The sequence below is a fragment of the Macrotis lagotis genome, chromosome 1 (assembly GCF_037893015.1).
Source record: "Macrotis lagotis isolate mMagLag1 chromosome 1, bilby.v1.9.chrom.fasta, whole genome shotgun sequence".
NCBI lineage: Eukaryota > Metazoa > Chordata > Mammalia > Peramelemorphia > Peramelidae > Macrotis > Macrotis lagotis.
In genome coordinates this window covers 925,879,407-925,905,313 of record NC_133658.1, presented here as the reverse complement: position 1 = coordinate 925,905,313, position 25,907 = coordinate 925,879,407, and the positions used below count along the sequence as shown (strand labels likewise).

Here is a 25,907-nt window from a genome sequence, read left to right as displayed (position 1 = left end):
AATTGATAAATAGTTAAAGTAATGGACAATTTTCAGATGACGAAATTAAAACTATAGTCTTATGAAAAAAAATGCTTTAAATCATTATTGATTAGAGAAATGTAAATTAAAGTAACTCAGGTACCATTTCATACCTATAAGATTGACTAATGTGATAGTAAAGGAAAATGATAAATGTTGGAGATGATGTGGAAAAATTGGGACACTAATGCACCCTTGGTAGAGTTATGAACTGATCCAACCATTCTGGAGAGCAGTTTAGAACTATGCTCAAAGGGCAATAAGCCTCTGCATACCCTTTGATCTGGCAAAACTCATACTAGCTCTGTATCCCAAAGAGATCATCAAAGAAAGAAAAGAACCCACATGCATAACACTGAAAATTGGAGGGATGCCCATCAATTGGAGAATGACTGAACAAGTTGCAGTATATAAATTTAATGGAGTACTGTTGTGTGATAAATCAGGAGCAGGCAGAATTCAGAAACATCTGGAAATGCTGAGTGAGGTGAACAGAGCCTGGGTAAAGTTTTACACATTAACAGCAACATTGTGCAGTGACCTACTAGGATCAACAATTTTTCTCAGCAATATAGTGATCTGAGACAATTCCAAAGGACTCATAATAAAAATGCTATCTCCATGCAGAGAAAGAACTCTGGAGTCTGAATGCAGATAGTAGCATATTTATACTATTTTTCTTGTTTCATGATTTTCCCTTTTGTTCTGATTCTTCTTTCGCATTATGACTAATAAGGAAATTGGGACTATTTCCTAAATATGTTTATGTATGGGACAAAGTCTTTACAGATTAGAACTTTCTGGGGCCTATTCTAATATTAAAGATAGTGATTATGTCAACTAGGTGGTTCAGTGGATAGAGCACTGGCCTTGGAGTAATGAGGACAGGAGTTCGAATCTGGCCTCAGACACTTGGCACCTACTAGCTGTGTGACCTTGGGCAAGTCACTTAATCCTCATTGTCCTACATCTAGAGCCATCTCCAGTCGTTCTGATGGCTCTGGAAGAGAAAGTGAGACTGGGGACTTAACACAGCCCCTCATTCAAATCCAATTTATGGGATTGCCATGATATCATCTCCCTGGTGTCATGGTCTTCTTCGGAAATGGAGGACAAGGGGTGGCTAAATGGTACAGTGGATGGAGCACCGGCCCTGGAGTCAGGAGCACCTGGGTTCAAATCCGGCCTCAGACAATTAATTACCTAGCTGTGTGGCCTTGGGCAAGCCACTTAACCCCATTGCCTTGCAAAAACCTAAAAAAGAAAAGAAAAAAAAAGAAAATGAAGGACAAGCATCATCATCAATAAGGAAATATGTTTAAAATAATTGCACATGTCTAATCTCTATCAGATTGCTTGACTTCTTGAGAAGAAAATGGGGGGGGGGAGGAAAGGAGAGAGAAGAATTTGCAACTTGAAACCTTATAAATGAATGTTGAAAACTATTTTTACATGTAATTGGGAAAAATAAAATCCTCTTTACAAAAAAGAAGAAAAAATATATTTAAAAAAGAAAGAAAACTGTTCATACTCTTATCCACCTAGACCATTTATTGATTGATAAATGTTCCCTCCTACCCATTTTTCAAGTCTTTGTTTTGGGGAGTAGGTATCTTACCTTTTCTTCTTTTTTATACTTCAATCTTTTGATTTTTTTTCCCTCATGCTTCCTATTGCCTCATGGAGTCCTTCAGTTCTGTTTGCTCCTCTACTTCTGAGGAAGTTTACTCCTTGGGGTAAGGTTATCCTTTTTTTTTTTTTTAAACCATTTAACCTCTTTTCCATTTTTTCCTCCGAAACTCTCATTTCATTTGTGATCTTATTTTATCCCTGGTTTAATGTCTTCCAGTTGCTCCAGTGGTCCCCATGGGTTATAGAGCTTCTCTATTCTGGGATTACTTCTTGGGCCTTAGCCTCTGATATCTCATTGTGTTGGGCATGTTCTTTTGATTGTTAAGCAGCCTCCATTCTGGGCTTGGGATTTGTGTTCTGTCCAGTACCTCTGACCCTCTAGGAGAGGTTGGGAAGGTCTCCCCTATAGTCTGGATACTATTGCTGCTACTGATCTTGAGGGAACAGCTATATTTGGCCCTACTCTCCACCTCAAAATCTTTCTTTTTTAAAAATTAAATTATTTATTTATTTTTCAGTTTTACAATTTTCTCCCTAATCTTGCTTCCCTCCCCCATCCCCCACAGAAGGCAGTCTGTTAGTACATTGTTTCCATGGTATGCACTGATCTAAATTGAATGTGATGAGAGACATTCAGTTTCCCTAAGGGAAAAAAAATAATGTATAAGAGATAGCAAAATGACATAATAAGATAATGGGGTTTTTTTTTTAAATTAAAAGTAATAGTCTTTGATCTTTGTTCAAACTACACAATTCTTTCTCTGGATATAGATGGTATTCTCCTCCCTTCCTCCCTTTCTTTTCTTTCTTTCTTTCTTTCTTTCCTTTTCTTTCTTTCTTTTGTCAGGCAAATGGAGTTAAGTGGCTTGCCCAAGGCCACACGGCTAGGTAATTATTAAGTGTCTGAGGCCGGATTTGAACTCAGGTACTCCTGACTCCAGGGCTGGTGCTCTATTCACTGCACCACCTAGCACTCCCTCTCCTGGTTTCTAATAGAACAATAGTGTTCCATGACATACATATGCCACAGCTTGTTAAGCCATTCCCCAAATAAAGGACATTCACTTAATTTCCAATTCTTTGCCACCACAGACAGGGCTGCTATGAATATTTTTGTATAAGTAATTTTTTACCCTTTTCCATCAGGGTATAGGCCCAGTAGTGGTCAATTCCTTTCTTTGTGTCTTAATCTTCTAATTGTCTGCTGTGGGTTCAGACCTCAGGTGGTCTTATTCTCTTTAGAAGATTATCTGTTAGGAGTTGGTTCTGTTTGCTGCTTGGACCTCAGGAGGAGCCCAGAGGTCCTAACAGTCCCAGGATTAGGTTTCCCCACGGCCAGTCCACGTCCTTTTATCCTCCTTTCCCTTCAGGGACATTTCTCTGTCCCCCTGGTATCTGGAGAGAGATTTCTCAAGATCTTTCATCTTCTCCTGTAGGAGGGAAACCAGCCCCAATATGGAAACATATGTGGGATGGACTTGGCTGTACCACCAACATGACCAAATTCAATTCATGTCAATGCAACATTTGCTCTGCTCCCCTTACTGATGGAAATCTGTCTCTGCCTAGGTTTGGATCTCCCTGTAAAGGTTTGCCTCTCCCCTCCAAAGCATCTCCTGCTCAGGAACTTTATATCTTACCTGTCTTTCTGTGCCCGGGCCATACCCAATTTCCCTCTCCCATTACAGAATACCCTCTGCTTTCACTGTTTGTTTCACCTGCTCTTTATTTAGTTTCCTTTTCCTCTTTGTCCCACCTCCTCAGTTATCACCTTCTTTTCCTTCTGATGTTCCTCTCTTCTCTTAATTCTTCTCCCATAATTCACTTCTGTAAAAGTCACTAGTCAAAACAGTCAACATGGAATACTCAAAACTGACAATGCTTTAGCCCCTTATATTTCCTGCCAAGTCTGTGTGTCTCCCTTGGATATGAGACGCAGTCCCTGAATGAGCAGGAATGTGTTTGCTGTTTTAGCATCCAGTGACATTCAGAGACGTGGCCGTGGACTTCTCACTGGAGGAGTGGAGATGCTTGAGCCTGGCCCAGAGGCACCTGTACAGGGATGTGATGCTGGAGAACTACGAGAACCTGGTCTGTTTGGGTAAGAACAGCTGCCCTCAGCACCCACCACCTGTTTGCTGGGCTGTATTTGCATTCTCTCTTCTATTCACCCTAGGAATCTGAAGGACTGCTCTGAGTTTTTGCTGGGGGGTACAGCATTATTCACCAATACAGTAGCTAGGATGGGAGAAGCAGGCAGTCCAAACTCCACTGCAGCCTTTTTCAGGTTAATAGTTTCTGTTTTATACAAATGGAAATCCCATAGCACTTTTGTACTGGTCCTGCATCTCTAACTTCCTTCAAGTGAAAGGAAAAACCCTTTGTCCTAAGTGAAAGTCTCTTGGTAAAGTCACATGACAGATCCCTGGCAACAAGAAAAGATCTTGCTCTCTCAACAGGGCTTGAGTCAAATGAATTCATTTTCCTCCTGAGTCCAAATCAGATCAGTGATCCACTGTCAGATGAGAGAGGTCAGAGGTCTTGTTTTCCATTCTCTAACCCTGCTTAATATCCCCTTTTCCTTGAAATTAGAAAGGCTGAATTCTGAGATGGTCCTCTGTCCTCAATCATTTCCCATTTCTCTCTCCATGATCAGGGCTTTCAGTTTCCAAACCAGATGTCATCTCCCAGTTGGAGAAAGAAGAGCCATGGATACCTGAGGGAGAATTCCCAAGTGACCATTACCCAGGTGAGTAAGTGACAAACAGGCTGAAGGGAGAACACCACCACTAGTGGCACTCGTGGCTAGGATTTATATAGCACTTTAAAATTTGCAAAAGCATTTTATGAATATGATCTGATTGGATACTCACAGAAATTTTGGGAGAGCCTGTCCTGAGAACCTACTGTCAGCAGTCTAAATAGATTTTCCTTAAAAGTTATTGAAATTTAAAATAAATTTTAAAAAAACACTTAATAATTGCCTAGCTCTATGACCTTGGGCAAGTCACTTAACCCCATTGCTTTATATAAATAAAATTTTTTTAAAAAGAAGTTATTGAAACTAGCATTGAGACCTAATGGGAATAGGGTAAATAAAGGCTCTGGCCATGGGCATTGCTTCCTGGTCTTCTAAGTCCAACATGAATGAGTTTGACAGGAATGTAGACTCCTTCTGCAATTCTGCCTCAAAGACCACCATGAACATCCTTCACTACAACACTGCCTCCTTGCTGAGTAGCCTTCTTCTACTCTCCATAGTGTTTTTTTGCTATTTTCTCACCAGTGTCTCATCTCTTTCTCCTCTCAGACCTGAACTAATAAAAATAGCCTATGCAAACATTGTTTGTCATGTTCTACTGCCATAACCCCCAAACTGTATAAAGACAGCTCTTTATTCCAAGGCCAACTTTGCTCATAATTACATAACTGGTGCAATTTTGATTTTTATTGTTCTTTCCTTTCATCTTGTAGTCATTGTATATAGTGTTTTCCAAAGTCGACTTTCTTCATCTTCCATCTGTTTATAAAGGTTTTCCTATATTGCCATGTCTTCTTCATATTAGTGTTATAAACAAAGTATTACTGTGTTAAATTTATGTACTGCTGTTTGTTTGGGTATCTTACTATTTTTCCCCTACAAAAATAACTTCTACAAATAGTTTGGTGTGGATTAGACCTTTCTATCTTTCTTTCTTTGACCTCCTTAGTATGTATGCTTAGTGATATCTCTAGGATGGACATTTTAGTAACTTTCTTTGCAAAATTGAAAATTATTCCTCAGAATTTGTACTTACAATCTCACAACTTTTCCATCATTCTCTTCTGTTATCTTTGCCAGTTCACTGAATGTGAGATAAAACTTCAGATGGTTTGTATTAATAATTGTGATTTGAAGAAGTCTTTCTTTTTTTTAAGTTTTTGCAAGGTAATGGGGTTAAGTGACTTATCCAAGGTCACACAGCTAAGTACATATTAGGTGTCTGAAGCCAGATTTAAACTCAGGTCCTCCTGACTCCAGGGTCAATGCTCTATCCACTGCACTACCTAGCTGCCCCCCATGATTCTTGCAATCTTTATATGGTGTTTTTTTTTTGGTTTGTTTTTTACAAAGGTCCATTGCACCACCTAGTGGCGCAACCTTCATATCTTTTGACTCCTTATCCATTGTGGAATGATTCTTGGCATTGAATATTTGTTTCTATTAGTTTTTCATATATTGGATATCAATTACTTATCAGAAATATTTAATACAAAAGGTTTTCCCTGGTTGATTGTTTTCCTTCTTATCTTTTTTTGATTTTAGGCAGTGCAAAAATTTCTTAAAATCAAAATTATCTAGTTTAACTTTTCTGATTGCCTTTGGTTGAGAATCTTCTTAGTCATAATAATAAAACTTCCCTTAGTTCTCTTCTATTTCATGAAGTAAATCTTTAATACTGAGGTCACCTACCTTCTTATTATCTTCTTCATTTATGGTATAGGGTATAAATTTCTAAATCTCATTTCTGCCCAACTTCTTTCCAGATTTTCTAGACATTTTTCATCACATAAGCTTTTTTAAAATTATATAAATATTTTATTTGTTTTTCCAACTACATACAATGGTAGTTTCTACCAATCTTTTTTTTTTTACAGGGTTTTGAGTTTTACAATTTTTCTCCCTCCCCCTTCCCCCCAATAGAAGGCAAGCTAAAATAGACTTTACATTTGCGACCATGATAAGCATAGATCAAAACTGAATGTATCACATAAGTTCTTTTTTTTTTTTTTTTTAGGTTTTTGCAAGGCAATAGGGTTAAGTGGCTTGCCCAAGGCCACAAGACTAGGTAATTATTAAATGTCTGAGACTGGATTTGAACCCAGGTACTCCTGACTCCAGAACCAGTGCTTTATCCACTGTGCCACCTAGCCGCCCCAATAATGGAAGCACATGGTTTAGATGAACTTTTGAGCACCAAGTTCAATAAGTTCTTAAAGAATTTATGCTATTGAGTTTATGGGACACTTTGTTTTCTGAATTCACTTATTTTCCATTCATGTTATCTAGTTTCTCCTATGTACAAACTTCTGTTTTTTTTATTTTTTATTTTTGGCAAGGCAATGGGATTAGCTGACTTGTCCAAGGTCACAAGTAATAATTAAGTGTCTAAGGCTGGATTTGAACTCAGGTCCTCCTGACTCCAGGGTCAGTGCTCTATCCACTCACTGCACCACCTAGCTATCCCCAAATTTCTGTTTTTTAACTAGTACAGTAAGTTGGGGGTTTTTTTAGGTACAATAAGTTTTTAGGAAAATAAATTTTAAGCTGTAGAAGACATCACAAAATAAGAAAGCCAGTTTGGATTATAGAAAAATTAAAAGACTTTTGAAAACAAAGATGAACACAACTGGAAAAAATTCTCATTGAGGAAAATGAATAAGATACTCTGATACAAATCTCATTTCAGGGCTACATAAGGAATTGACACAAATATGTAAGACAAAAAAAAAGTTTCCAATAATGATCAAGTGATTTCTAGTTTGCTGAAGAAATGCAAAGGTCAACAACCTTACCAAAAAATTCCTAGTCATTAATAAGAGAAATCTGTAAAGTACCATGAAGTTTTATCTCTCTATTAGAAGAGATACCCAAAATGTTGAAAACAGCAATGTTAAAGGTACTCTGGACAGATAGGAATACTCATCGGTACTTGGTGACACTATAAATTGGCCATCTGTTCTGGATTGGAGTTATTTGAGGAAATTCATCAAACCATTTTTGTTCTCAATCTAGACCAAACTAAAGGTCTTTTCTGTATTACAATCACACCCCCACTCTGGTAACAAAGTGCTGAGAAGGAATGGGTGCCCATTGGTGAAAGAAGGTCCGAACAAACTATGGTATGTGATTGCCATTCAATATAATTTTGCTACAAGGAAAGACAAGTATGCAAAAATCAGAGAAATAGGGAAAGACTTATGAATTGTCACATAGGGAAGAATGGGCCAAGAAAACAATATACACAGGGATTACGTTATAAATAATAAAGACATTTCAGAGATGTCAAACTGATGAAATCCAGTGAAAGGTCTTAGAAAAGTGCTTAGCTCTTAGTGGACACTAAAATACTGCTTCTTCTTTCCCTACTTTCTCATCTACTACTATTTACTATCATAAGGAAGTGTTAACTGGGATGATGGGGCAAAGTTAAGACAGCAAATGCTTGGTATACAAACAGGAGGGAATAATAAAACTAGTTCATGGTGATGATTTACTACTATTCAAATACATACATTAGCCTATGGGAAAGAAAACCAAAAAAAATGAAAAGGAAAGCTTCAGAAGTTGTAAATGATTGAATATTTATCTGTCAACTTCCATTATATAATGACTGTTAATCTCCCTCCAAATCTTTGTTTTCAGCAACCTTTGTTGCACTCCTTTCTGTCTGTAGCTGTTGCCTTAAACAGTTGTAGTCAGTAAGGTCTGTTTTGTTTTCCCAGACAAACAAATGATTCTGCTAGGAATATTTTGGAATAGATGGTCATAGATTACAAATTGGTTTCCACTTCAATGATTTTTCTGAGCCAATGATTTTATTTTCATCCCAATGGAAATTGTCTCCCCAAAGATAGTCTCCTTTTCATTGAGCTCATTGTTTTAAGTGCTAGCTGTAAGTGTTTTTGGGCTTTTGTTATATGATCAGTTTTGTTCACAGCTAAGCACCTTGTTATTCTCCTCATTTGTTTTTCATTTCAATTTCCCTTTTAAAATGTTCATTCCAACTAGTTCATACTGAATATTTTTCTCCTTGATGGAAAAGACAGAATTTAGAATGTTTTGTTTTTGGTTTTTTTGCAAGGTAATGGGGTTAAGTGACTTGTCCAAGGTCACACAGCTAGGTAATTATTAATTGTCTGAGGCCAGATTTGAACTCAGTTCCTCCTGACTCCAGGGCTGGTGCTCCATCCACTTCGCCACCTAACTGCCCCCAGAATTTAGAACTTTTAAAGGAAAGAGGGTCACTGACACATTTTTATTTCTTTCAGATGTTTTTAATCAGGAGACTTGGTATGAAAACATGGACTCCATTCAGAGTAAGGACACTTGCCTGGATATTTTGACTAAGGAGAAAGAATCACAGGACAGCCCCTGGTATCTCAACTTAGGAAAAGCTGGGAAATGTGAGATCCGATTGGAGAGCCAGAACAACTTTCAGGAGGGAGAGTCCCAGGAGTTAATAGTCACTCCCAAAGGAACATTTTGTAAGGCCAATATCCTTGATTGTAATTCCCTTTTGAGATCTTTTAGTCTAGGGTCAGTCTTTTTCCCACGTTGGAGAGCTGCCATTGGAAAATGTCTCTATAAATGTAATACACTTGGAAAGACCTTCAGACAGTTTTCAGACAGAATTCAATGTAATGCAGTTGTCTCAGGGAAGAAACTTGCTATGCATAGCACAGACAAGAAAACTTTTAATCAGCACTCAGACTTTATCAAATGTCATCAAACATATACTAGCGGAAAGTTATGTGAATATAATGACCGTGGAAAAGCCCTTGACAAAAGAGTAAATCTTATTGATCATCAGAGTATTCCTACTAGAGAGAAAATCTTTGAATGTGATGAATGTGGAAAAGGCTTCAGACGAAAGCATTACCTTAAAAACCATCAGAGAACTCACACTGGAGTGAAACCCTTTGAATGTAATGTGTGTGGGAAAGCCTTTAATGACAGTCGGAACCTAATTAGACACCAGAAAATTCATACTGGAGTAAAACCCTTTGAATGTAATGACTGTGGGAAAGCTTTCAATGAGAGGCAGTCCCTTATTAGACATGAGAGAACTCATTCTGGAGTGAAACCCTTTAAATGTAATGAATGTGAAAAAGCCTTCGGCTGGAGGGAAAACCTCGTTAGCCATCAGGAAACTCATACAGGGATCAAACCCTTTGAATGTAATGAATGTGGGAAAGGCTTCAGACGGAAGCATTACCTTACAAGTCATCAGAGAACCCATATTGGAGTGAAACCTTTTGAATGTAATGAATGTGGAAAAGCCTTCAATGACAGTCGAAACCTTATTAGGCATCAGAAAATTCATACTGGAGTTAAGCCTTTTGAATGTAATGTTTGTGGGAAAGCCTTCAACGAGAGGCAGACACTCATTAGGCATGAGAGAACTCATACTGGTGTGAAACCCTTTGAATGTAATGAATGTGAGAAAGCTTTTATGAGGAAGGATTGTCTTAAAAGCCATCAGAGAACTCATAGTGGAGTGAGACCCTTTGAATGTAAGGAATGTGGGAAAGCCTTTAGTCAGAAGGGACACTTTATTATCCATCAGAGAACTCACACTGGAGTGAAACCCTTTAAATGTAATGAATGTGGGAAAGCTTTCAATGACAGACAATCCCTTATTAGACATCAGAGAACTCACTCTGGAGTGAAGCCCTTTAAGTGCAACGAATGTGGGAAAGCCTTCAATGACAGGCAGAATCTTATTAGGCATCTGAGGACTCATACTGGAGTGAAACCCTTTGAATGTCACGAATGCGGAAGAGCCTTTAATGACAGACAGAATCTTACTAGACATCAGAGAATTCATACCGGGGGGAAGCCTTTTGAATGTAATGTGTGTGGGAAAGCCTTCAGTGCTAGCCAGAACCTTATAAGACATCAGAGAATTCACACTGTAGGGAAACCCTTTGAATGTGATGAATGTGGGAAATCCTTCAGTCAGAAAGGATACCTTCTTAGTCATCAAACAATTCATACTGGAGCAAGAGCTTTTGAATGTGATGAATGTGGAAAGGCCTTCAGGCAGAGAGGAAGCCTCAGTAGACATCAAAGAACTCATATTGGAGCGTAGCCCTTAGAATATAAGGGACATGAAAAGCTTTCAGCCCTAAGAAATACTTAGAAGCCATCAGAGTCCATATTGGAGTGAAATCTTCAATTTTAATGTGGGGTTTATCTGCAGCCACACATGAGGCCTTATTTATCATCAGAGAACCTTATACTTCAATGAAAGCACTTGAATACAATGAGTGCGGGGAAGTTTTCCAAGAGACAGACCTCATACTAGACATCATACGAGTCATACTGGAGTGAATGTAAAAAGAGTAGAGAAGATGTCAGTGAGAAGTGAATCCTTGGTCAGCCTAAGAGAATTCATGCTCAAGTGAAACTTTGAATGCAGTAAATGGAAAATGCAGTAAATGGAAAAACCCTCAGATCCTGCAGGTGCCTTATTAGCCATCCAAGAATTCAAACTGGGGAGAACCCTTTTTAATCTGATGAATCTTGGAAAAAGCCTTCCATAGGAAAGGTCACTATCAAAGAACTCATCCTGGAATGACGCCCTTTTAATGTACTAAAGGTGGGAAAGCCTTGTGGTGGAGAGCCCTTATTAGCCATCATCAGACTCATATTTACTCAAAACTCATTGAATCAAATAAGGAATTCACCAAGCACATAGTCAGTGAGGCTGAGATTCTGAGTTTTCCTCCAGAGAACATACTTTAGTAATATCTTTTGTTATAATGTACTAATTCTAATAAGTGTCACAATGGATAGACTGGGATCAAGAAGACTTGAATTCAAGCCCAGCCTCAGACATTTACTAGCAGGGGGAACCTGGACAAGTCATTTAACCTGTTTGCCTTAATGTTTTTGCCAAGACAACTCCAAATAGGGTTGTGAAGAGTTGGACTTAATTGAAACAATCGAACAACTAATTCTCCTTGCCTTGGAGTTTCCTTGGATGATGTATTGCTGTAAGCAATTGTAAAGTGGGGCTCTGTGAAATGTGTTACAAGTTCAAAAGCTAGGAACTGAACCTTGTGGACCTAAAAATGTTTCTTTAGAAGACACCTTTTGTGCAGATGGCAAAAGTTGGAAGTATGCAATGGAATAAGGTACTGAAACCTATCTGTGACTGAAGGCATTATTCTCTATCACTATGAAAACACTAAAGGATTTAGGAGGGGTGTTAATACTTGGGTCAAGAGAGAACAAGCTCAAAAACGACAACTGAGGGGCAGCTAGATGTTGTGAATAGAGCACTGGCCCTGGAATCAAGAGGACATGAGTTCAAATCCAGATTCAGACACTTAATGAATACCCAGCTGTGTGACCTTGGGCAAGTCATTTAAATCCATTACCTTGCAAAGAGCCAAAAAAAAAATACAAAAAATGACCACTGAGGTTTATGATGGGTTTTGTGCTCAGTGACTTTAAAGAAATGTGCAACCAGCTTAGTCAACTGACTCTCAAAGCACCATCAAGCCTTTGAAACTTTTGTGTATAGATTTTTTCATTTTTGAAAGAAGGTAAAAAAAAAATAGGATCCCAATAGCCAGACCATTTTAACTGTAAGTACTCACTGAGAGACCCAAATTATTCAACAATTTTGAAAGCATAAGGTAGATGAGATGAATATTTTTCTACATAATAAGCACTATTGCCTGTAGGTAAAAGAAACAGACTAGGAGACTTTTTGATGAGAAGCATTAAAATAGTGATGAAAATTCAGCCAAATGAGCTCTGCCATGCAGTGATAATCCATTGCTATTAAATGAAGTCAGTGATGATTCAGGTACTTAGATTAGAATAACAATGGGTTTGTAACTTCATGAAGAATGGGTACAACCTCTTTCCAAAGGGAGATAGAGGTACTGAACATAGAGTTAATGCTTTCTTGCCTAGTACTTGAACTATAGGAATTCCATGACTCCACAAAAGAGGTAGGTAATGTGGTATTGTGGTTTGGAGTGTGAGGACACAGGCTTCAATCAAAACTCAGCCCACATATGTCATGTATGACCTTGGACAGTTCCTTGACTTGCCTAAGCTTCCTTTCCTCTGTAAAAATGGAATGGGCTGTGCTACATGTCCTCTGAGACTACTTCTGGCTTTTGAACTTGATTCCTATGACTATTCAACCAGGAACAAAGCTAATAGCAGTGGGAGAAGTGCTTCTCATTTTTAACCCGATGACCTCCATTGTTGGAGTGAATGAAATGATAATAATGTGTGTCCTTCATTCTTGAAGAAGACTACAACATCAGGGAGGTGATGCCATGACAAATACATGAATTGGATTTGAGTGAGGGGGTGCTGTGGTGAGTCTGCAGCCTCCCTTTCTCCTCCAGAGCCATCTGGGTCCGGTGGCCAACATAAATCAGGACAACTGGAGGAGGCCCTGAATGCAAGGCAAACAGGGCTAAGTGACTTGCCCAGGTCACCCAGCTAATAAGAGTCAAGTGTCTGAGGCTAGATTCGGGCCTCAAGCCTCAGTGATCTATCTATCTAGCCACCAAATATAATGATGGCTTTGCATCAATCAACAGACCTTACTTAAGTGCCCACTATGTGCTGTCCAGCTACCCACCATGCTAGCTATATAGCTAGAGCCTGATTAGTGCACATAACGAATCCCATGCTGTTCTCACATTGTTCAAATTCATACTAGTCAGGGGCAGCTAGGTGGTGCAATGGATAGACCACTGGCTCTGGAGTCAGGAAGATCTGGGTTCAAATCCAGCCTCAGACACTTAATAATTACCTAATTGTGTGACCTTAGGTAAGTCACTTAACCCCATCGCCTTAATAAACAAAAAAAATTCATACTAGTCAAAGCTATGTGTAAAACATTTTTATTGATTCCAGCCCAATGGAAATATGCGATGAAAAAAACTTAAATGTTTATCTTTTTATTAATGTAACAATAACAAAAAATATATTTTGGATTTATGTTTATTATAAAATAATAGAGAAGGTATAAAAAGCAAAATTTTGAAAATTACTAAATATATCTAAAGATAAGCTTATGTTCCAAATATGTCAAAAAGTCTTTATTTTCATTTTAAAAATATTTTTGGAGCATAGACTACCTTTTTTTAATCTTTAAACAAATGTTGACAAATGCAAAGAATTTTTTCCAGATTTCATTTGGAGGATTTGCATGCTTATATTCTCACATACTGAACACCCAAGTGTAGCTGGATGACCTGGGGCATTGTTCTTTAATTACTCATTTAAAATGAAATGTTGTGGTCCCTGCAATAGTTTTCAACAAGAGGGCCAGCATAACTTCAAAAATGGTCTTTGAAAATGACTCCAGGGTGACTAGGTGGCACAGTGGATAGAGCAACAGCCCTGGAGTCAGGAGTACCTGAGTTCAAATCCGACCTCAGACACTTAATAATTACCTAGCTGTGTGGCCTTGGGCAAGCCACTTAACCCTATTGCCTTGCAAAAAAAAGCCTAAAAAAAAAAAAGAAAATGACTCCAGGCTCCCAGAGGTTGTTATTTCACTGCCAAAGAACTAGAAACCTCTCATAGCACAAGGAATTCAAGATTGATAAACAAGCATTGACTTTGATTTTAAATCCTCTTCCTTGTGTGGCCTTGGGCAAGCCGCTTAACCCCATTGCCTAGCAAAAAAAAAAAAAAACACCTTTAAAAAAAAGGGCGGCTAGGTGGCGCAGTGGATAAAAGCACGGGCCCTGGAGTCAGGAGGACCTGAGTTCAAATTCGACCTCAGACACTTAATAATTACCTAGCCGTGTAACCTTGAGCAAGCCACTTAACCCCATTGCCTAGCAAAAAAACAAACAAAAATCTAAAAAAACCTAAATCCACTTCTTCCTTACCTATCAACAAAAATGCTAGGTAAACCTTAGAAACTTTAAATCCACTGTTTTTTTTCCTCCCGTCTTAAAAATGTAAGTTCTGGAAGACATCCACTTCTAAAATAAGTCTGTTCCATCCACATTAATATTTTGTGGATTTGTGTATCCACCTTCTTCACTTATTTTCTTCAGAACAGAATGTTTCACTTCTATATTTTTGTCTGCACCAACCGCTTCTCTGATCATTTAACATTCAGTTGAACTTAATTTTTAAAGCACTTCAATTAGTGTTTACAATAAATGTTTCTTTACCTTCCCCTTCAATTCTGCTTTCCGTCACTGCCTTAAAAAAGGCTTTGGTGTAAAAGGCCACTCTGCTGAGAATGTATTTTTTATTGCAGTCTTCATACAACCGGAGTGAGATCCATTTCTGTCACTCCAACGTTTCTATTCATAGTAGTTGTTTGCAAACTATAGAAAGCTGATGCAACTTGACCTTTTCCTTTTATCTCATTTATTTCATTACCTACGCACTTTATAATATTCTTTATATTGTCTAGATTTATTATGAGTGCCTTCATGCTAGTATTCAGATACATCAAAATTTTGTTCTGCTATAAGAACAAACCTTTTCTTTTTTGGGCTGGTAATGTTTCCATTTAAAGTATTCTTCCATGTGCCCATTTTGTAAAAGACTTTCTAAAATATAAATGCAACATAATGGTGGGTTATATGGTTTGCAGCAGCACACATATCCACATACAACTTCAGGAAAGTGCAGAATAAAGATACAACTACCCGCTAAAATCCCTCGACAAGCTCATATGTCACATTAAATGAATTTTGACTCATTCAGTGCAACTGTTATTTTGCAATTTGTGCTAACTCAAATTTTGCATCACTTGAGGTTGCATCAGTCATGATCAAAAGGTCAATATAGATACAAAGATACAGGAGAAACAGTTTCCCCTTCATGGAACTTAGATTCTATCAAATGTAGCTGGAGCTAACTGAATTAAATTTTACCAGGTATCTTTAAAAAAAGGTAATTGGTTAAATATCCATAGTACCCATCCCAGGGGTTCACATGCACTATTGGAGCCCAACCTATGGTAGAGCATTCTGAGCTCATATTGTTCTGATCAGCCATGGTAATTTTTCTCAAACTTAGTGATACCATTTTGGTCTTCTTCAATAACAAAGGCTAAGAACCAAACAATTGGTTAAATGGGAGAAATATCTTTGCATCAGATTTCTTAAGTAAGATTTATGGACAGTCAACAAAAATACATAGAACCAAAAGCCTTCTCTTAAAGATAAGTGGTCAAGGCATGTTAATTAACTGGTTCTCAAATGAATTTTTAAACTCTTAAGTATTAAAGAATGCTCCCATCAGTTAACATTAACAGTCACAAATCAAAACAATCTTGAAATTTCACTTCAGGAAGCTAGATAGTACAAGGGATATAGTGTGTTGAACTTGGTGTCAGGAAGAAGTCCTGAATTCAGATCTAACCTTCTATTTACTAACTATCTGACCTTGGAGAAATCACTCTGCCTCCATTTCTTTCTAGGTAAAATGAGGATAATCATAGTACCTATCTCACAGGATTGTGAGGATAACATTTGCAATATATCAAACTAAGCTAAAGTGCTATACAATGCAGCTATATTTGATTTAAGACACTATTGAGGGCCAGTTAGATGGCGCAGTGGATCGAGCACCAGCCCTGGAGTCAGGAGGACCTGAGTTCAAATTCAGCCTCAGACACTTAATAATTGCCTAGCTGGGCAAGCCACTTAACCCCACTGCCTTGCAAAAAGCAAAAAACAAAAAAAGACACCATTGACCATTCTATGTAAGGGACAATGAGGTCTTAGCTTCTGGGTGGAGCTACTCATTAGACTGAATGGTGAGGTTCTCCTAGCCATACTGTCGAGCTAAACTGCCAAGCATTCCAACATTACCTCAGAGAGTGCAACTGCAATAGACTGCACATGTGATTAGAATGCCAGAAAGATGCTTGCCAAAAAGACTATTCTATGGAGAACTCACACAGGGCAAGCACTCACAAGGGGGTCAGAAGAAGCAATACCCAGACCCCCTGAAGTTCTCTCTTAAGAACTTTAGAATTGATCGTGCAGCCTGGGAGACACTGGCGCAGGACCACTTAGTATGGCATGTCCTTATCAGCGAGGGGGCTGCACTCTATGAGGAAGGCAGAATGGAAGTAACTCAAAGGAAATGTGACATTTGTAAGTTTAGAGAAATCACAAGGTGTTCTTGTGGTCTATATGTGTCTGAACTGTGGTAGAGCATTCCAAGCTTGCATTGGTCTGATCAGCCATAGTCAGACACACTGTCATTTGTCTCAAACATAGTGATGTCATTTTGGTCGTCTTCTATAACAAAGAACAAGAACCAACCAACCAACTGTCATATAGGCTTGAGTAGATTAACATGTTGAATCAAATACAATTGCTTATATAAAAAGACACTCAATGATAAGGAGAATATACATGCCTGTTTATGTCAGTTAGTTGGGAGGTGAGAAGTAGATTTGAGGGAATTCCTTGAAGCAGTGGGAGGTGATTTCATATTGGGATTGCTGTATAATCACAGAGGAGCCTACCATTCACATATTCTTCAGATATCTAAAAAACACCAAAATGAATAATGATCAAGAAATTCAAAGAGAAACTTCAGTAATCACTTTCATCAAACCCAGCACTGTGGGGGAAAATCCAGCAAAAACAACTTAGGAATTAGGTCAAGCATACATAAGCTAAGATTTAGACCTATCCAGAATTCCTACTACCACCAAAAATGAAAGATGAAGAAAGAATATAACAATAAAAACTAAAAATGTTTTAAGAAATCAGAAATAACAACACAGCTCTATTGGAACCAAAAGAAAAAGTGAAAATGGGATGAATCCACCAATCACTTCCTTAAAAGAACTCCAAAACAGAAATTCCCTGGAATATCATAGCCAAAAAAACAGAACTTAAGGGTCAAAAACAAAGCCTATGAACCAATCAGGATCATATGTCAGTATTCCTAGAGACAAAATATGCATGTTTACAACCAATAATAATTCAACATGATCCTGGAAGAGAAAAATGGATTTTTAATGGAAGAGAATTTAAAAGACATTCCCCTTAAAAAAAGAATAGAATCAAGAAGAACATTTGAAATGCAAATTCAGATTATAGGAAAAACCTAGATAAGTACATTCATTTGAGTAATTGAAAGAGGCTATTATGATGATGACTTGATTACTTACTCCCCCAAATAGCTTCTCATCAGAACCCTAATGTCTTCAGGTGTCACAGAGCAAGTTATAGCATGAACTGGGTCCACTTTCTTCTGAATCAGAAAATGGATGTTTGAATAAAGAGATTGAGAGGATAGTGTGAAAAGATATTAAACCCAACAAGAAATAAGCATGAATAATATGGGTAAGGATTTCAGAGGAAGCCAGCATTGATGGAATAATAGTCCAATGAAGCAAAACTTGAACTTCTAAGGAAACGTCCTAAAGGGAGTATTTAAATAAATATATAAACATAAGTGATTGTGTATTGGCTGAAGGGAGGCAGTTTGTTTCAAATATACATCACTAACATTGATCATACTATCATTTCTGTAAAGAGAGATGGAAGAGAATTATGATGAAGAAAAATTAAGAATTAGCAATAACAAATGGGATAAACTAAAAAGAGAATAACCAAATCTGTTCTAAAGCAGAAGGCAACACTGTTTTCAAGAAACTGAAACAGATTTGTGGAGTTTAAAATGATGAAAAGGGAGTAGAATTGTGAAAACAAAAGTTAGAGTCATGGAGAATAGTGGGTATTTATTTGACTACTTAACTGAAAAGGGAAAAGGAAGAAGGGAAGAATCAATTAGAATGAAGCAAGAAAAGGGATCCAACTCCAACCCTAACCAACTAAGAAAACTCCAAAACAAGGCAACAAATGAGAAGGGGAAAAGTTTTCCTGTCCCTAAGGGTCACAATTCAGAGCTCATCCTTGTCTCTCACACCTCATACTCAGGCTACTGTCAAGGCCTCTCAATTTTGCCTTTCTAACATCTCAAGATACACCTCCTTTCCTTACACTACCATCACTCTGATGCCAGCTCTCATCACCTCACACATAACTGGCTATCTCCTTGCCACAATGTGCCTCTCATCCCTTGACTCTTTCCTCTTCTCAACTTCCTAAAGCGATTATCTTCCTAATGTATAGTCGTGATCATGTCACTCCTTCCTCAGTTATGTCCAGTGGCTCCCTATCACCTCCAGAATCTAATACTTTATTGTTCAAAGTCCTTCATAACCTGTCCCACTCCACCATTCTAGTCTTCTGACACTTTACCTTACACATTTACCCAGTGACACTGACCTCTTTGCCATTTCTTGAACAACACATTTCAAACCCTGACTGGGCATTCTCCTTTTCTGTTGCTATTATTTTGTTATGTTATTTTCTGTAATTACTTGCAAAGATAGTTTTCAACATTCATCTTTTTGTAAGCTTTTGAGTTCCACAATTTTCTACCATCCTCCCTCCCCGTGGCAGTTACAATTCTGATATAGGTTATGCATAAACAATCGTGTTTAACATGTTTCCATATTAGTTACCTTGTGAAAGAAGAATTAGAACTAAAGGGGAGATAAAACCATGAGAAAAAAAGAAAAAACAAAAGAAGTTTTACGAAATGAACATAGTCTGCTTTGCTCTGCATTCAGAGTCCATTTTTTCCTCTGGATGTGGATGGCATTTTCCATCACGAGCCTTTTAGAATTGTCCTGAATTGCTGAGAGGAGCTGAATCCTCATCACCCAATGTGGCAGTTAGTTTGTACAATGTTCTCCTGGTTCTGCTGACTTCGCTCAGCATCAGTTTATACAAGTCTCTCCAGGCTTTTCTGAAGTCTGCCCATTCAAAATTTTTTTCAGAACATTCATATATCATAATTTATTTAACCATTCTCCAATTGTTGGGCATCACTACAAAAAGAGATGATATGAATATTTTTGTGTATATGGGTCTTTTTTTCCTTTTTGATGACCTCTTGGGGAAATAGACTGGTGGTGGTATTTGCTGGATCAAAGGTTATATACAGTTTTATTATCCTTTGGGCATGACTGCTTAGTTAAGAGGAAAGCATTTTTTTCATTTCACTCTTCACACAGTAAAAGACGTTCTATTTCTATCATTGTAGCACTGCTGTTCCTTGTAGTCACATACAAATACAAAAAGTTGTGGAACCTTGCCTTTTTTTTTGTTTTGTCTGCATTTTATAATATCCTATGCCATAGATTTAAGTATTCTGACATCTTGTCCTATTTTAGAGTTTAACGCCATTCAGTTATATCAAATTTTTGTTCAGATGTGATACAAGCCTCTTCTTTGCACTGACAGTATTTTTATCTGTACCTGATCAGGCACATTGTAAACATTTTTTGAAGCATTTTTTACTTTGTCCATTTTGTTAAGGGATCTTTCAAAAAAGTTTAATTCAACTTTTGGTAATATGGTACACAGAAGAACATTCTATTCACATTCAGTGACCAGAAGTGCAGTTTGATGACACACAGCAGTGTTAAAACCTTTGACTAACTTGCGCAAATCACATTAATCGAATTTTGACTCACATTATATAAGATCTGACATTTTATAATTTGCACAAAATTAATTTCTCATTATTGAAACATACATTAATCATAGCCTAGCTATATATTATTCCAAAACAGTAATCAAGCACAGAAAGATTTGGTACTGGTTAAAAAACAGAGTTTTTTGTGGAAGAGATTAGATACAAAATATATTTAAGCAAATAAACACAGGATTTTAGCTTACTATTTGATGTACTCAAAGATCCTCCTGGGCTGGGAATATATTACTTGATCAAAATACAAAACTAGATGGCAGTCTGGCAGAAAGTTGGTGCAGACCAACATCTCACAGCATACACCAAGATAAGCTCCATAAAGGATGACATTATAAGCAAATTAAAGAGGAAAGTGTCTTTCAAATCTGATTATGGGAAGAGTTCCAGACCAAACCAGGGATACAGAGGATCAAGAAGGCCAAAGAAGCACTTTTGATTAAATAAAAATGAGATATATTTTTCACAAATAAAACCAATGCATCTAAAGTTAAACTGGAAGCAGATAATGGATCTGTGTGTGTGTGTGTGTGTGTGTGTGTGTGTGTGTAGAATCTCTGCAGCAAGCTTATGTAATGATCATTCCCAAGATGTACAGGGAACTGATTCATGTTTATAAGAACAAGAGCCACTCTGACACATGCTCTAAGAATGTAAACAGAGGAAGAAATGATCAACAGCTATATTAAAAAAATACTCCGGATCACTAATTTGAAAATGAAGTTCTTCCTCATATTCGTCAAATAGCAAAGTTGGTATAAAAGAAAAATGAAAATGACAAATGTTAGAAGATAGTGAGAAAAGAGGTAAAGCTGGTAGTGCCGTAAATGGAACCTCCAATCAAGAAGACCTGAATTCCAATCTATCCCCAGACATTTCCTATAAAATGAGGACAATAACAACACTGAGCTCACAGGATTGCTGAGGATCAAATGAGATACAAATAATAAAAAGTGTTTCTCATAGGACCTCTCCTAGCACATCGTAGGGGTCATAGAAATGTTTATTTTCTTTCCCTATTTCATTGTGGTGGAGCCACATTGGTCCAGCCATTTTGGAAAGCAATTTGGAATTATGCCCCCAAAGTTACTAATATATATATATATACCCTTTGAGCCAGAGACATCTCTATTGGGTTTATACCCTCAGGAAGATGAAAGAATGAGGGAAAGGACCCACAAAAACAAAATATAACAGCAATTTTGTGGTGGCAAAGAAGTGGAAACTAAGGAGATGCACATCAATTGGGGAATGGCTGAAAAAGTTATGGTAAATGAATAATGAATGTAATAGAATATTATTGTATTGTAAGAAATGGTGAAATGGATAGTTTCAGAGAAATATTAGAAGACTGGTATAAAATGAAGCTGAGTGAAATGAGAAGAACCAGGGGAACAATTTATACAATAATAACATAAAGACAAACAACTTTGAAAGCTTAAGAGTTTGGAGCAGTATAAAAAACAAGGAAAATCAGTTTTTCCTTTGACCTTTTCCAAGAACAATACCTCTCAATCTTTGCCTTGAGTCCATAACCTCTTTGTCGGCAAATGCAGAGCATATTTCATCAGACTGCAAATTGAAATACGTATTTTTGGATATGGGCAAAATAAGAATTCATTATCCCTGACTTTGACCAGGTTTTGTTTTTCTTTTTTTCTCCCAATGGAGGGAAATGAAAGGGAGAGAAATAGAATTTTTAATTGAAAAAATTTTTAATTGAGTTGTGCCTGATGAAATTCTAGCTGATAGAGATAAAACAGTTGAAAAAGAAAATGTTTTGTTTGTGTTAACAATGTCATAACACTTCCTTGTGGCTCATAAAGACTTTGATGGATGGTAGCAAGAGACATTTTTATATTCTTTTTCTCCTTTAGATAATTAAAATCTGTAAAATGGAGATAATAATAGTACCTATTTCCCAGTATTGTTATGAGGAGCAAATGATATAATGTTTGTAAAGTATTTTTGAAAATGTTAAAGCCTATATGACTTTTGTTGTTATCAGTTATTCCAGTCATGTCCATCTCTTTGTGACCCCTTGGACCATGACAAGCCAGGACCTTCTCTCTTCTGCTCTCTCCCGAAGTCTGTTCAAGCTCATGTCCCATGCTTCCCTTTCAACCTCTGATATCCCCTTCTCCTTTTGCCTTCAATCTTTCCCAATATCAGGGTCCTTTCCAATAAGTCTCACCTTCTTATTATGTAGACAAAATATTTAAGCTTCAACTTCATTATTTGACCTTTCAGTGAACAGCCTGAATTAATTTCTTTAAGTATTGACTGATTCGATCTCCTTGTTGTTCAAGGGACTTTCAAAAATTCTCTCAAGCAGTGGCGCAGTGGATAGAGCACCGGCCCTGGAGTCAGAAGTGTCTGAGTTCAAGTATGGCCTCAGACACTTAATAATTACCTAGCTGTGTGGCCTTGGGCAAGCCACTTAACCCTGTTGCCTTGCAAAAACCTAAAATAAAATAAAATTCTCTCAAACACCAGAATTCTAATATGTCAATTCTGCAGCACTTGGCTTTCCTTACAGTCAAACTCTCAAAGCCATGTATTACTACTGGAAAAAACAAAGCTATGATTTTAGACCTTTGTCAGCAAGCAGATGTCTGCATTTTAGTATGCTGTCTAGATCTGCCATAGTTTTCCTTCCAATAAACATTCACATTCTCTCCTCAAGAAACTTCTTAATTCTTTTTCACTTTCTGCCATCAGAGTGATATTATCTGATATTGTTGATATTTCTCCCAGCAACCTTAATTCATTTCAGCTAGACATTTCACATGATGTATTCTGTATAAAAGTTAAATGAATAAGGTGATAATATACAGCCTTGCCCTACTTTTTTCCCCAATCTTAACCCAATCAATTGTTCTATGTTTGGTCCCAACTGTTGCTTCTTAGAGTGCATACAGGTTTCTCATGAAACAAGTAAGATGTTCTGGTACTCTCATTTCTTTGAGGACTTGCTATATTTTGTTGTGAACTACACAAAGGCTTTAGTGTAGTTAATGAAACAGAAGTAGACCTTTTCCTGAAACTCCCTTGCTTTTGTTGGCAATTTGCTATCTAGTTCCTTTGCCTCTTCAAAAACTAACCTGCTTTTCTGGTAATTCTCTTTTGATATATGCTGAAGCTTAGTTTGCAGAATCTTAATAACTATGCTGTCATGTGAAATGAGCACAAATGTTAGTAATTTGAATATTTGGGGTATTATTCTTCTTTAGGACTGAGACATAAACTAATCTTTTCCAATCAATTGGCCGCTGTTGAGTTTTCAAAATGTTGTCTTTTAACAGTATCAGTTTGGGGGGTTTTAAATGTCTCAGCTAGAATTCCCGCACCTACAGTAGACTTATTGCTAGCAAGGCTTCCTAAGGTCCACTTGACTTCAATCTCCATCATTATACTTATCAGTAATGTAATCAGTAAAGTAAGATCTTTCATGTATAATTCTTCTTTGTATTCTTGTCACCTCTTAATCTTTGTTCTGTTATCATTTTTGTCTTTTTTAATGAAACATTCCCATGTCTAATTTTCTTGAAGAGATCTGTTGTTTCCCACTCTTTTGTTATGTTCTTTTTCTTTGCATTGCTCATTTAAGAAAATCTTCTTATCTTTCCTTTCTATTCCCTGAAATTCTGCATTCAGTTGGGTATATCTTTCCCTTACTCCTTTCCCTCTTGCTTTCCTTCTTTCCTCATCTATTATTTGTAAAGTCTCATCAGACAATCATTTTGCTTTCTTGTAATGTTTTTGTTCCTACCTCCTGCACAAAATGATGAACTTCTGGTCACAATCTCAAATCTATTGATCATCACAACTTCATATTCAGGAAGAATGTTATTCATGAAGTCTGATGGTTTTCCATCAGGTGGTTTTTTTCCTTCAATTTAAGACAGTCAGATCTAGGTCTTGTTTTTAACTAACCCACAATAGAGCTTCTCCACCTTTGGTTACAAAGTACATAATCAATTTGATTTCATTGTCTACCATCTGGTCATATCCATGTGTAGAAGTATTTTTTGAGTTGTTAAAAAAATTGTTTGCTATGATTGGTAAGTTGTTTTGACCAAATTCTATTAGTCTCTGCCCCTATTAATTTTGTACTCCAAGACTAAACTTTCCTGTTATTCCAACTGTCTTTTGTCTCCTTCTTTAAGATTCCAGTTCCCTAAGATGAATGTGACATTTGCAGGGATAAGAAGGAAGGAAGTGTGTCATGGCACACTACTGTTCTGTTAGAAAGCAGGAGGGATGGGAATTCAGGGAAGCCTGGAGGGATTTGCATGAGCTGATGCTGAGTGAGATGAGCAGAACCAGAAGAACACTGTCCACCCTAACAGCAACACGTGGGGATGATGATCAGCCTTGATGGACTCGCTCATTCCATCAGTACAACAACCAGGGACAATTTGGGGCTCTCTGCAATGGAGAATACCATCTGTATCCAGAGAAAGAGCTGTGGAGTTTGAACAAAGACCAAGGACTATTCCCTTTAATTTAGAGAAAAAAAACTGATATCTTATTATGTAATCTTGCTATCTCTTATATTTTATTTTTCTTCCTTAAGGATATGATTTCTCTCTCATCACATTCAATTTGGATCAATATATACCATGGAAACAATGTAAAGACTATCAGACTGTCTTCCCCTAAGATTAGGGGAAAAATTATAAAAACTCAAAATAAATAAAATCTTTTAAAAAAAGAAGGGAGTGGGGAAAGAGTGCTATTTCTAGATGATACTGTAAGTCTTCATAGAACTGATCAGTTTTGTCCTCTTGAACACTGCATTACTGGCTATTACTTGTATGACTGTAATATTGAAGTTTGCCTTGGATCTGAACAGATATCTGGTCTTGTTTAGAGCATATACCCCCACACTGCTTTTTTCACCTTTGTATTGACTATCAGGACTACTTCAACCCTTCTAAGAAATTCTTGGGTATGTAGTAATTATCTCAATTAAACTCACCAATTCTGATCCATTTAAGTTCACTTACACCCAAGATGTCAATTTTTAAACTTTCCATCTCCCGTTTGACCTCAGCTTACTTTGGTTCAGAGATCTTACATTCCAAGTTTCCGTCTTTGCAGCATCAAAGTTTACTTCTTTTATCACTAGATACAGCTGCCATTGAACTTCTCTTCAATTTTGGTCCAGTATCTGGTCTAGTATGGGATTATTTGTAGTTTTCTTCTTTTCTTCTGTTAAATTCCTTCCAACCTGTGGGGTTCATCTCTTTTATCATTTCAGTACTGTTTTGGGGGTTTTCTTGGCAAAGATACTGAATTGGCTTGCCCTTTCTTTCTCCAGATTACCTTTTGTCCGAACTTGCCATCAGAACCTGTCCATTTTGAGTTCACAATTTCATCGAACTATGCAAGTGACTTCACAACAAAATGTAGAACAAGAAACACATTTTTGAAGTGACTAATATAAAACTTTGTTTAGCTTGACACTGCACAAGGGTTGGATCTTAAATTTTTTTAATGGGGGTGGGGTGAGGAGACAGAAGCTCAGAAAAGACTAGTACCCCCACCTTAAAGAGAAAGGAGAGTTAGACACTTTGTTTTTCATATACAGAAGAAAACAGAAAGGATGCCAGAAAGAATCACAGCCAAGCAGAGCAGCTTTAAAATTTATGTGCTGTTACTAGCCACCTCCTGACAGACCCACATCCAGAGTGCAGTGAATTAATTTTTAGCATGACCAATGTGGGAATTCAGTTTGCTTGATTTAGGGATTGAGGAAGGAGGATAGGGAAGGAAAAAATATGGATATTTGTAAAAAGTAATTTTTTTGAAAATAAAAAATATATTTGTAAAAAGTAAAAAAAAACTTTTTTATTTAAAAAGAATTTGAAAAAATTTTAAAATTCTGTACTGAATCTGAATATTTAGAAAAAAAAGGAAGTTGTCCATCTAAATTTTCATGTAGGGT

The 25,907-nt window shown here is 37.2% G+C and overlaps 1 protein-coding gene across 4 annotated transcripts in view; it reads left to right on the top strand.

Annotated features, from left to right (window-relative positions):
* The window catches only part of LOC141510075 (uncharacterized), a 37,900-nt gene extending 13,226 nt beyond the window's left edge, over positions 1-24,674 (top strand). For all 4 annotated transcript variants that reach the window (XM_074220073.1, XM_074220070.1, XM_074220072.1 and 1 more), the window contains exons 3-5: positions 3,628-3,754; positions 4,310-4,402; positions 8,686-24,674. In XM_074220073.1, the coding sequence (XP_074076174.1) occupies positions 3,628-3,754; positions 4,310-4,402; positions 8,686-10,508 (2,043 nt within the window). In that variant the 3' untranslated portion in view covers positions 10,509-24,674. The remainder of the gene's footprint in view (positions 1-3,627; positions 3,755-4,309; positions 4,403-8,685) is intronic.
* The last annotated feature ends 1,233 nt before the right edge of the window (positions 24,675-25,907 follow it).